Below are 13385 nucleotides of genomic sequence, written 5' to 3'. Positions count from 1 at the left end.
CAAAAGATTCTAAGAATCTAGAAAAATCTCTGTGTGCAAGGGACAAGGTTGAAAATCAATATTGGATTCATGTGATCTTTGGGCACTCAGGCGGCACTGCATTAAAAACAGGCATAATTCTGTCATGGAAATCACTACATGGGCTCAGGAACACTTCCAGAAATCACTGTCTATGAACACAGTTCACTGTGCCATCCACAAATGCAGATTAAAGCTCCATCATGCAAAGAAGAAGCCATATGTGAACATGATCCAGAAACGTAGCTGTTTTCTCTGGGCAAAACTCATTTAAAAAGGACTGAGGCAAAGTGGAAAACTGTTCTGTGGTCAGACAAATAGAAATTTGAAATTCTTTTTGGAAAACATGGACACCATGTCCTCCGGACTAAAGAGGAGAGGGACTGTAAGGTTTGTTATCACCGCTAATTTCAAAAGCCTGCATCTCTGAGGGTATGTGGGTGCATTAATGACTATTTCAAGGAAAGGCACCATCAATGCTGTAAGGTACTGTATATACAGGTTTTAGAACAACATATGCTCACATCCAGATGATGTCTTTTTCAAGAAAGGCCTTGCATATTTCAGCAAGACAATGCTAAACTGCATATCACATCTATTACAACAGTCTGGCTTTGTAGTAGTAGATTCTGGGTGCTGAGATGGTCTGCCTGCAGTCCAGCCCTTTCACCAATTGAAAACATTTGGCTCATCATCAAATAAAAAAATATCATGAAGAAGACCCAGGTCTGTTGAGCAGCTAGAATCCTACATGAGGAAAAGAATGATACAACAGTCCTCTCCCAAAAGTCTAGAAACCGGTCTCCTCAGTTCCTAGACATTTACAGACTGTTGTTGAAAGAAGAAGGAATGCTACACAATGGTAAACATGGCCCTGTCCCAGTTTTTATGAGATGTGGTGCTGTCATCAAATTCAAAATGACCTTATTTTTTTCTTAAAATGGTATACTTCTCAATTTAAACATGTGGTATGTTTTCCAAGTTCTACTGTGAATAAAATCTGGCTTATGAGATTTGCAAATCATTGCATTCTGTTTTTATTTATATTTTATACAGTGTCCCAACATTTTTGGAGTTGGGGTTGTATATCAAATGCCATCCTTCCAGGAAACAAAAACATAGCCTGTCAACCTGTCAATACTCATGTAAAATAAACTGATTCTGTCCAACAATTGAGTCCGAGTATTCATTCTTCTTGGAGATCTTGGGGGGAGTACTGGAAGGTGGTCCCACTGGGGACTCTATCGTTATCTGGGGGGTAGGGGAGAATGGGACCTTAATGACAGTGAAAACCTAGAAGGATGCAATTAGGAGAAACCACCTACCCAATCTGTACCTGAGCAGTGTTTTATTATCAGACTAGTCACAGTTTATCCAAAACAAACAACATGTTCGAACATAAAGGTGTTCACAGGAGCACCTGGCACCATTGGTAATAGGCTGATGCTCGATTTCACAGCTGTGCTATCAGATCTACAACCATATGTCTTAGTCACTCAGGTGAAGAGAGGAGCTGAGCTGTCGACTGATCATTACCTGATTGTGGGTTGGATCAGATGGTGGGGGAGGATGCTGGATAGATCAGGCAGACTCAAGCATATAGTGAGGGAGTGCTGGGAAAATTTGACAGACACCCTCATCCTAAAGATCTTCAACTTGCACCTCACAATGATTTTCTCTTGCAATACAAGGGAGAGTGAGGATACTGACCCCAAATCTGCCATGTTCTGTGACTCCACTGCTGACGTGGCTGCACAGAGATGCAGCAATAAGGTCATAGGTGCCTGTTGCAGTGGTAATCCCTGAATCCAGTGGTGCACACAAGAGATAAAGGGAGTCATCAGACTGAAGAAGGAAGTCCTTCAGCGTATTTAGCTTGTGGGGCTTCTGAGGCAATTGACAAGTGCCGACAGGCCAAACGGAGCGCATAGATGGCAGTTGCGGAAGCAAATACTTGGGTATAGATGATTTCAGTGAGGCCATGGAAAATCAATTTCTATCAGCTTCGAAGTGATTCTGATAAACTGTAAGGTGACACAGAAATTAAGTAGCTGCAATTCGCCCATGTGGTTTATAGCAAGGATAGGGTGCTGCCAACTTCACCTGGGGATATATTCTGACAGTGGAAAGAGCACTTTGAGGACCTCCCATATTGTACCGGCATGCCATCCTTAAAGCAAGCAGAGGTGGAAGACTTGGAAGAAGACTCATTCATCACTGTAGCTTGCATTGCTGTTGAAAATCGGGAGTGGGTGATATTAGCCCTGAGTTCTTAAAGACTCTGGATGTTAGTGGGCTGTCTTGGCTGTCACCCCTCTTTAACACAGCAAGGAGACCAGGAATGGTGCCTTTGGATTTGGCTGATGGGATGGTGATCTCCTTCTATAAGAAATGGGACCAGTGGGTGTGTTCCAACTTTAGAAGATCACATTCCTCAGCCTCCCTGGGAGGGCCTATGCCAGGTTTTTGGAAAGGAGGATCTGGCTATTGGTCAAGCCTCGGATTCAAGAAAAACAATGTGGATTTCTCCCCGGCTGCAGAATACTGGACCAGCTTTTTACCTTAATAAGGATTCTGGAGAGCTTATGGGAATATGACCAGTCTACATGTGTTTTGTAGACTTGGAAAAGGAAACGGTACATGAACGTGGTCCTTGATATGTCCTCTGAGAGGTGCTTCAAGAGTATGGGGTACCAGGCCTGCTGTTGCGGGCTATTTGGTCCCTATACAACCAGAGTGAATATTTTTGGACTTACTTTTTCTAAGTACAGCCAAGGAGTGGAGTGTATTCAGCTCAGTGACCTCAAGATCATCTGACTTCTTTTTGCGGATGATGTGATCCTGCTGGCTTCATCTGGCTGTGACCACTGAGGCAGTTTGCAGACAAGTGCAAAGCGGCTAGAATGAGGATCAAAACCTCCAAGTCAGAGGTCATGTTTCTCATCCAGAAAAGGATGGAATGCCCTCTCTAGGCTGTGGATGGGTTTGTGCCTCAGGCAGAGGAGTTTACGTCTTTCAGGATCTTGTTCAAAAGTGAAGGAAGAAGGTGGTGGAAGACTGACAGGCAGATCACAGCGGTTGATCTATATCCCTATCCTAGTCTATGCTCACAAGCTTTGGGTATTGAAGGAAAGAACTAGATTGCTGACAAGCAGAAGAAATATGTTTCCTTGGGAGGAGTATCAGGCATGCTCCACAAGGAGGAAGTATTGGGGCAGACCCAGGACATACTGGAGATATTATATCTCTCAGTCGCCATGCGAACACTTTGGTATCCCTCTGGAGCAGTTGGAGGAGGTGGGAGGGAAAAGGGACGTCTGGGCATCTTTGCTTAGACTGCTGCCCCTGCGACCCAGATCTGGATTAGCAGCAGAAAATGGATGGATGGATTCTGTCCAACGTAATTGTAGTGGGCAACACTGCTTTCTCATTGCTCCAATGCTCTTAGCTCATATCCTGCACCTTCTCATTGTCTGTGCAGAATTTACATGGTTCTGTCTGTGTCTAAATGCTTTTTCCCCCACATTCCCAAAAATGAACAAGTTAGGTTAATTAACTATTACAGATTAGTCCCTGTGTAAATTTATGTGTGAGTGGACCCTGCAATGGACTTGCACCCTGTTAAGAGTTTCCTACCTTGCTCTAACCCCGTTGACCATACATGAGTTTAAATATGCAAACAATTCTCTCTAAATAGCATAGAATATCAAATGAACCTGTGCTATAGTTCAACTACATCTTTACTATATATAGTGATTTGTATTCTTTTACAAATGTTCTTGAAAATAAGCATATAAAAAATTGCCATTACCTAAAAAACTGCAATGAAAGAAAGAAAGGAAATGTGGTCAGCAAACAATGCATAAAACACATCCATCCATTTTCCAACCCGCTGAATCCGAACACAGGGTCACGGGGGTCTGCTGGAGCCAATCCCAGCCAACACAGGGCACAAGGCAGGAACCAATCCAGGGCAGGGTGCCAACCCACCACAGGACACACACAAACACACCAAGCACACACTAGGGCCAATTTAGAATCGCCAATCCACCTAACCTGCATGTCTTTGGACTGTGGGAGGAAACCGGAGCACCCGGAGGAAACCCACGCAGACACGGGGAGAACATGCAAACTCCACGCAGGGAGGACCCGGGAAGCGAACCCGGGTCCCCAGGTCTCCCAACTGCGAGGCAGCAGCGCTACCCACTGCGCCACCGTGCCGCCTGCATAAAACACAAAAGACTGAAACTGATGATAGACTAATGAGAAAAGGACATACAAGTGTTCTTACCTGGGCAGAATGAACGGTTCACTAACAAGACCCTTATGTGTTGCTTTCTAAAGGCATAACCACTTTCCAAATCTGTGGTCTTGTTCAGAGTATCGATGATGCTTTAATAAATCAATCCTAACTTTAGAGGGGAGGATTCTCTTGATATTTCAAAAATGTGCACATCACAGGGCATCAGCACTGATTCTGTTGTTGTTATTTTCCTTCTATTTTATGATAGGCATGGATCCGCCAGCACAGTGATAATAAGAGTATTGTTAAACATTAAACACTTTTGTTGAATGCAACCAGCAAAAACTGTGCAAATACAATTCTCAAGTTTAACTTAAATCGCATATTGAAAGAATAGAGTTTTGAATACAATGTAGAAAGTCGAGAATATTGATAATAAACGTGGTTTAAAGTCATTTAGCATTATGTATGAATGGAGCAAAAAGTGCGGTGTAATTTCTTAAGTACTTAAAACTTTTTCAGAAGGACAGATCGTTCGGCCGTCTCCATGGGTTTGTTCGCTTGACTGCTGGGAGGTTCCGCACTGCCCTGGATGTGAATAACAGCGTTCAGCACAGCTTCTGACAGAGTGTGCCTGCTTCTGTTTTATTCACTTGATTATTTTAATCTAACCCATAAGAAAACTAAACACATCATTTCGCGATGAAGACGTGCTTTCTTCTTCGCCAGTGCCGCTGTTTGCATTACGCGCTTTCAGACAGACACATGGTGCATGGCGGAAAGAAAACGGACGGGTCCATGGTAAGCGCCTGCTAGTCGATAAGGGCGCTTAACTTTTTGTTTATGTTTTGTTCTCCTTTACACTTGGACGACCTGAGGCAGGTTGTTCCTGCCGAGCCACTTTAGCTTGTCAATTATTGTTTATTTTGCACAATGCAGCTAGAGCAATTTACAAAAGCAACATAGCACCATTAATGACGAGCTTTTTCGTCACTCTTCACAAAGAAGAAACTAAGCTTTATTTATTAAATGATATCGATATACGAACAAATAAAAATGATGCAGGACAATACGTGACACAAATGTAAAAAAAATGCTGAGGTCCCTCAGGAAACTAAAGTCAGGTGAAATAGTGCGCCAAATAATTTTCAGATCTCGACAAATTTGAGAAAAACGGGAACACGCCAATATGTAACCATACATTGGTCTAGTTGATATGCTAATATACTGAACATGTTGAGCTTTATTTTTCAAGTTTTCATGGATCTCCCAAAGACATTTATAGAAAACCGTGAAGCCAACTGATATCATCAGCCAAGATATCTGTAATATGCAATCACTGTGTACAGTACTTATTATAATGCTGTAAAATACTGTACTGTGTGTTATGAAGCCATGATGTCGGTGGAGGACTGTAATGATGTTTTTGAGTATTGGCCCCACGTTTAATTTACCTGTTCAAGAAACAGCATTAAAAGTGGATGAAACGCTTAAACTAAGCTCCTCGGTTTTAACGCCTACTAGTCTCATTCCTCCCTAACTGCCGCCTGTATCCTTGATCTTTATTTCACATTGCCATTCTCTCTCTCTACGAGAGACACATCAAGCACAAAGGTTTAGTCTGATCGTCTTTCCCCATTCAAATGTTAGTTGTTTACATACCAGTTTGAGTTTTTGATGGCTTTTTAAAATAGAATATGTTCTAAGATTAGAAAGTAAAAGGACTGATCACAACACAAATAGATTACACATCCATACGATTCACACGTGTTCTTCCATGAAATAAGCATATTAGTTTAAGTAATCTCTGCGTCAATTGCTTTTCCTTATTTTTAATTTAATCTTGTTGTTTCTAAAAAAAAAATACTAATAAATTCATGTTGTGTTTGTTCATATTTTCCATAAACTAACCTGCATGTTTCAGATTACCGGTGCTTGCCAAGACGAATGGAAAGGCAACATATTACTCAGATATCATTTGTTGTATATAACGCCCTTCTGCTTTTGAGTATTCCTGTTTGTTTGTTTGTTTGTTTTTACATTATACTAAAACATATTTGTTTAAAAACTGAAAACCAACTCTGTAAAATCTGAGCAGCACATATTGCCAGTATCAATCAGATCAAATCACGCAAGACTGCAAGATAGTAAAAAATAAGTTAACGATAGATAGATAGATAGATAGATAGATAGATAGATAGATAGATAGATAGATAGATAGATAGATAGATAGATAGATAGATAGATATGCTACCCTTCTTAAAATTTCAAACATACTGCACGATCAGTTTGGACACATGATGGGTATGGACACACAGTTTGTCTTCAGTTTAAATAAAAACAATACATAAAGCGGGTATTACTTATTTATAAAATACCGATCTAATTCCTATTTCCTGCTACAGGTCTGTGCTCTGCGGGGGAGGGCTGGCATTGGGATGTGTTAAAGGAAATTTACAATCATTTCCTCCGTGCGGTTTTTGTTACAAATCAACAACATCCTGTTCTTTTGTGAGGCGCGTTGCTTGCCAGCTCCGCTGTCTGTGCCATAAACTGGTTTTATTACACACGCGCATATATGTCATCGTACCAAATTAAACGAAGTGTGAGAGATGCGATGGCAGTCTCTATCACACATGCACACAGACGTCACTTTTGATCAGAGGTGCAAACACATTTGCTCTCAGTTAACAAATCTGTTCTTCCTCCGGCCGTTCATGACTTTGAACTTTTTAGTATTTTCTAAATGCAACATCTGTAATGGCGTGTCCACGATTCCTGTGTATTAGGGAGGGGGATGAGCAGTGACGCGCCATTAATGTTATCGTTGGTGTGTTATTTATCATCTTTCACAGAAAATCAGCGAAAACTGTAACCTCTTCGACAGCCCTTCCACATCCTACATAACCATTCACAGCCATTTCTTTACAATATCAAAGCATTAACGGAATTCACAAACACCTTTTATTATTGAGTTGCACTCCTTTTCAATTTCTATGTGAATCGGCAATTGACCCCCACGCGTCACTTTCCTTGACACCATTTGTAATAAACATTTAGTTACGTCTCCACATACATTTGCAATATTCGCAGTTGTGTGACATTGAGTCCAAACCTATCAAAATTAAATAACATTTGTATTCCGATCATACAGTTTTACTGCACATGTCCCGAAATGCCTGCCCGATCACGTTTTGTGATTATAAAGTACTCAACCTAGTCTGTTGTATGAATAAATATACGGCATTGATTAGCCCCGAGCTGCGAACACCAATATATTTTAATTCCATGTGGAAAGAGAGAAACTACTGTTCCTAGATGTAAAAGTGCAATGCGCCTCACAATGCGGTTTTGACGAAAACAGCCTTAGCAACAGCAGATGCTGCACAGGCGGCATGGGGAGTGATGTCACGGCGCAATATAAATCATCATTTTCGATGGTAGAAAGTGAATATTTAATTACTACTAGTTATAAGCGACGAACTTGTCGTTGGTATATGAGGAATAGTCTATGTGAACTTTAAGTGTGTCAAAGCCTTATTTTCGCATTTGCAAAAAGCAGACAAGTCCCGTTAAGGGTCTGGGTGTAAATGCGCAGCGTGGCGCAATCCAATCAGTGACACTGTCCTGTCGGGGAAAACGTACGTGATCATCCCATTCATGAAATTCGAGCACCGCTGCTGTGTACATCATTCCGCAATCCTCCCATTCATAAAAAAAAACGAGTCCTTGCGCACTGGCTTGCAAAAGGGCCGCGTCCTCCCATTCACAAAAAACACCCCCACAACCCAGATGAAGCGCATGCGCACTGCGGTCCTCTCCCTCCCATTCATAAAAAGCCATTTTCCCAAGCAGTTGCAACATCGTAGCAAAAAGCCAATGTCTCTCGCGCACTGCAGGTCGACTCCGCTGTTCTTAAGGATTTCTACTGTTACTTACATCTCCACGGTAAATCCTTGTCGTTGTTTTCAAACACTGGACTACAGTAATATCCCAACCCAAAATTTTTCAAGGAAATGCGCTGCTTCTTCGAATAAAGTAAGTATTTAAACAAGGCAATTAATCGAAATTGCTATCAACACGAATATTTGGTGGGGCGGAATTATATTCAGGACCTATATTATGATTTCATTTAACGTATTTTTCGTATACAATTATTGTCTATTGGTTTGTAATACCATATACACTGCAAAAATATGCATTTTGTTTTCAAACGATTAGTCTTTGAGTATGATTTTAACGGTTAAAGGTCATCTGTTGGAAAGGAGAACATAAAAGTGAGTGATTATTAAATATCGGGATATATAAAACCAGCGCAACATCTGTATTTAGCATAATGCGTGATACCACCCTGCTGTAATTGTCTTTCCAGAATCGTGCTCACTTCGGGTCAGGTATACGCAAAGGCTGTTTCACCTCTGCAAACCCCTCGGTTACACTTCAATGAGTACCGCAAGCTTAAAATTGTATTCAATAGTCCGTTGCTATTCTCAAGCTACAATGTGTTGGCGAATGCAAGGCAGTGAACTGACGATGAGGTAATGGTATTCGAGGGATGACCCTAATGTGTCGACGGTGTTCTCCCCCAAAATCTGTTACTCTCCTTCATTTAATTCATTCAGTACAGCGTTCATTTGTCTGCGTCGAAATCCAGGGTTGTAATACACGTTTAATCAATGTAGTATTTGATTTTCGTGTACGTTTACCGTTTATTACGGTCTTGCGCACCGATTTCGTCTGTCACAATTAGGTTAGCTCTGTGATTTGTCTGCCGGCTTAGCAATAAGCACTTGTTCTTATTTCTAGCTAGCCTTACTAAGTTAATATTTTAAGAGAAAAGACTTGCATCTGCAAAGTTTAGTATAATTTAAAATACAGTATCCATACTGCAGAGGCTGAAGAACTCTGCTTAGTATTAATTTATTTCAGAGCTGTTTGACATACCATAATGTGATGATGCAAAGATAATCAGGCGGAGAGATAGAGCGGCAGTGCGAAAGGGCAATCAAACTGTCTGAATGTACAATTGAAATATTTTATATATAAGTCGAAATTATCGTTAAATAAAACAATGACATGCTCTTTTAATAGACAGTCCTGTTTCCTTTTGATGATTAGTTTGCCCTTTACCTCTTAGGGACTACACTGTAAAAACTATTAACATTTGATAATAATGACTTAAAGTAGTTTCTTTTGAGGTTAAGAAGACACAATTTTTTGTATGGGTTTATTAAGTTCCGTAAAAATTTCCAAATATACAGCGGTCGTGGAAAAAAGGTGAAGGCACACACGCGCCTACATAAAACATCCGTGCCCATATCAAGACAATTTTAGCGTGGACTAGTTCATTTTTAGTTCGTAATAATAATAATACACTATATACATATTTTGCGGAATACGGCAGTAAAGGTATAGAATTGCACATAGTGTGTAGCGAATCGATAATAAATCAATTAAAAGTTTGTACTTGCTGTTATGCTGAACCAATGAAATAAATGTTGAAATGTGTAATTTATATACAGTATGAATGTGTATATGAATACATTTAAGGGTACTGTGATTGCTGAAGCATTCAAATCACAGATAATTACAGCAGTATATCTGAAATGGAGATACAATTCTTAGATGTATTAATAATATCAACAGCTTGCTGTGATGTGATTTGAAGCCTATAGAATGTACTAAAATATAATGTAAGCACCTATGTTTTTATTTCAAATTAAAGTAGGACAGACGGCTGCAATAAAATAGAGAGAGAATGTTTAAGATTAATTCTTTTTAGCTACAAATTGACAGAAACGATTGAAATTTTGTTGGATTTCTCATTACCTTGTTATTGTTCATTGGCTTACATTTCATTAGGTCATAATCATATTTATGACTCTTAGAGGTCAATGTATTAGCTGTACATTTCAATATCTTCAACACTTAAAATTAAATTTTAAATCAAATTTTATTTGAGTACAAATATTCTGAACAGTTAACGTAGCTCATTTTATCTAAAAAGGTAAAAAGGTTACATTTATCTGTGTGAACTGAACACATTCAGTATCTTTTTATAGCAATTATTGAAGCTCTTCAGTAAAGAAATAACTTTATAATTAATAGTTTGCAACTCACTAGGTTATAAGTAATTTCTATTAATGTCAAAACACTATTTAAAATGTATATTTTGTTTTTTCCTATATCCTATTTTATTATTTTGTCTGCAAAAGAAAAATGATATGGTGAGGTATATTAAAGCATCCTTACATTTCATAGTTTTGTGGTATTGTGTATTTGTATACACACACACACACACACACACACAAAATATATATATATACTTTTATTAACTTTAAGTACACATATTAAAAAGTGGTACATCTTGCTTGCACATGCATGTAGGTGTTTTTAGTTCAAGCAAAATCTCTTTAATACTGAAATGACTAACATCTTTTTCCTTCTATACAAGGATCTGTAAATGCCTGCTTCTATCCAATTCATGAAGGATACTCGAAAACAAATGGAGCCGAGGATTCCTCTTCATATCTCCGGAGTCTCCCCTTCAGTTATGGTGCAGCCTTTGCTAGATGGGCCAGTCCCCTATGGTAGGCTCCAGCACCCCTTAACCATCTTGCCAATTGACCAGATGAAAGCAACGCACATAGAGAACAGCTACATAGACAGTCCACTAGTGATACAGCAGCCAGCTCATCAGAAGGTGCCTAGGGGGGGAGCTCACGAATCTCTGCTACTTGGACAACACCCCCACTTACCAAGGTGCGACCACCATGATGTCACTCACCCTTGGATAACTTTCAGTGGCCGCCCCAGCTCTATTAGCAGTAGCAGCAGCACATCTTCAGATCAAAGGCTATTGGACCATGCAGCACCCCCTCCTGTGGCTGATAATTCCTCCTCTTCCTCCACCAGGACTCTAAGCATGCAGCCCCAACCTCTGAGCTCTAAGCCCATGGATCTTAAAACCACTGTGACACAGGTAACTAAAAAGGGACACCAGCTGTGCTGTGAGGAATGTGGGAAATGCAAGTGCACAGAATGCACCCTACCAAGGACCTTACCTAGCTGCTGGGTGTGTAACCAGGAGTATGTTTGCTCAGCCCAGAGTTTGGTTGACTATGCCACATGTATGTGTCTTGTGAAAGGAATATTTTATCACTGCACTAAAGACGATGATGATGAAGGGTCTTGTGCAGACCGGCCTTGCTCTTGCTCCCATTCAAACTGTTGTGCACGTTGGTCATTCATGGGTGCATTGTCTTTGGTATTACCTTGTTTAATGTGCTATGTGCCAGCGGTTGGCTGCATGAAATTGTCCCAAAAATGTTATGACAGTGCCAATCGACCAGGGTGCCGCTGTAAAGGAACAGAGGCCAAACCAGGCTCCCAAGGGAAGCCATCCTGATCAAATGTGATCCTCCTTTGAGAGGAATTCTTAATCCAACTTTCAAAAAAACATCCATCCAGTTTGCCTGGATAAGAGCAATTCTGGTACTTTAAGGATCAACTATCTACTTTTGTTCAAGATGTTTGTAATCTAATAACACGGCATAGGTGCCTATTTATAAGTAAATGAAGATAAATCGTAAAATTGTAATGTGACAGATATTAAAAGCACAAGTGACATTTTTATGACCTTCTTTCAGTCTAAGGGATGGGATTTATATATCTAATATAAGAACAATGGCCCTCCTAAACAGCAAGTCATTGAATCTTCATAAAAGATGGTAATCTCCTTGTTGACCAGGGCCCTAAAATTTAAAGTAGATCTCTGGAGAAGCCAAAATATTTCAGAATCTCCTACTCTACACAACCTTCACTCCTGCTTTCTCTGTTGCTAAAATGAGTGAACCAAAATTTAAAAATTTAAACCCTACCTCCTCAGTAGGGAAACTATAGTTATTTACTATTTAAATCAATATACATTTCACTTTGGCTTACTTATTCACCCTGAAATATTTCACTAATTCATTTTTTATTAATAAGAGACATTTTCAGCATGAATTATTACAATTGATAATTGTTTACCTAAAAAAATGAAAAATGTTTTAAGTAAAATAAATTCTGGTGTAGCAGAAGAGAAGGCCACATGCAAAGGGACACAAGTACAAGTCTATACTATTACACCTTTATTTGTAATCTATTGAAACACAATAGCTTTTGTTTTCAGATGAATAAGAGTGAACTTATAATAATAATAATAATAATATCTTAAAGTAACATTAGTTGCAAAACATACACGTGTCAAATATAGTGTTTATATTAAAGTCTAGAGTAACCGAATATAAAATGGGAAGCACCATGTTGTTTTTGTGTTACCGCAGAACAAGAAACAAATTAACGGAACACCTTGATTATATCTGTGCATGTTTACTATAAAACACTGATATATATATATATATATATATATATATATATATACAACAGAAGAATTTGCCTTTCTTTTTCATATAATCAGTTGTGTGTGCATGCAACAAAAATGGTACTGAGTCCCTTTTTGCTGTGTTCCAAATAAGCTAAACATGCGAGCTTTTGCACTGTGTCTAGATGTCTAGACCACTTTTCATGTTCTTAATGTTTTTTTTTTCCATCTGACAACCTTATTTCTGACATACATAAAGCAAAGCCCAGATGTAAATAAATTAATACACAGAGACACATATAAAACATTCAAAAGTTTTAAAAATAGGCCATACATGTGTATATTTATATGTACTGTATATTTATATATCATACATATAATATACAGTACTGTACATATAAAAATAAACACAAGAGAAAAGCATTTTTCCTGTTCAGTGACATTTAAAAAACTGAATTATATAGTTATGTGGATAATGTTTTGTCTGTGGCACCCTCTGCATTTAAAGCATTCCCAACCAGAAACAGTGTATGCCTCATGTTTCATTTTTTAAAAAAAGTTATAGTAAAGAAATAGCCTTTATTATTTCTTTTGCATATATATATTATGAATGTCTTTTTCTTCCATCATCAGCAGCACTTGCTTGTATCTGTGTCTCTGGCCATAAAAATACCTCCCTGTTTATATTTTTCATGCCTCATTACCCTGAAAGAAGCATGCCTAATCCATGGTTCCTCCCCACCTCTGAAACCTTATATT

At 39.1% G+C, this 13385-nt stretch overlaps 1 protein-coding gene across 1 annotated transcript; it reads left to right on the top strand.

Moving 5' to 3' along the window:
* The first annotated feature begins 8079 nt into the window (after nt 1–8079).
* On the top strand, nt 8080–12940 carry spry4 (sprouty homolog 4 (Drosophila)). Its single transcript, XM_028812767.2, has 2 exons — nt 8080–8299; nt 10716–12940. The coding sequence occupies exon 2, from the start codon at nt 10725–10727 to the stop codon at nt 11667–11669; it is 945 nt and encodes a 314-aa protein (XP_028668600.1). The 5' UTR covers nt 8080–8299; nt 10716–10724; the 3' UTR covers nt 11670–12940.
* The last annotated feature ends 445 nt before the right edge of the window (nt 12941–13385 follow it).

The sequence above is a fragment of the Erpetoichthys calabaricus genome, chromosome 11 (assembly GCF_900747795.2).
Source record: "Erpetoichthys calabaricus chromosome 11, fErpCal1.3, whole genome shotgun sequence".
NCBI classification, from domain to species: Eukaryota; Metazoa; Chordata; class Cladistia; order Polypteriformes; family Polypteridae; genus Erpetoichthys; species Erpetoichthys calabaricus.
Note: the sequence above shows the minus strand (reverse complement) of the source record. Positions and strands in the feature narration are given on the sequence as shown.

Excerpts from the sequence above, each read along its gene's own strand:
- spry4 (XM_028812767.2), top strand. The coding sequence starts at position 10,725 with ATGCCTGCTTCTATCCAATTCATGAAGGATACTCGAAAACAAATGGAG.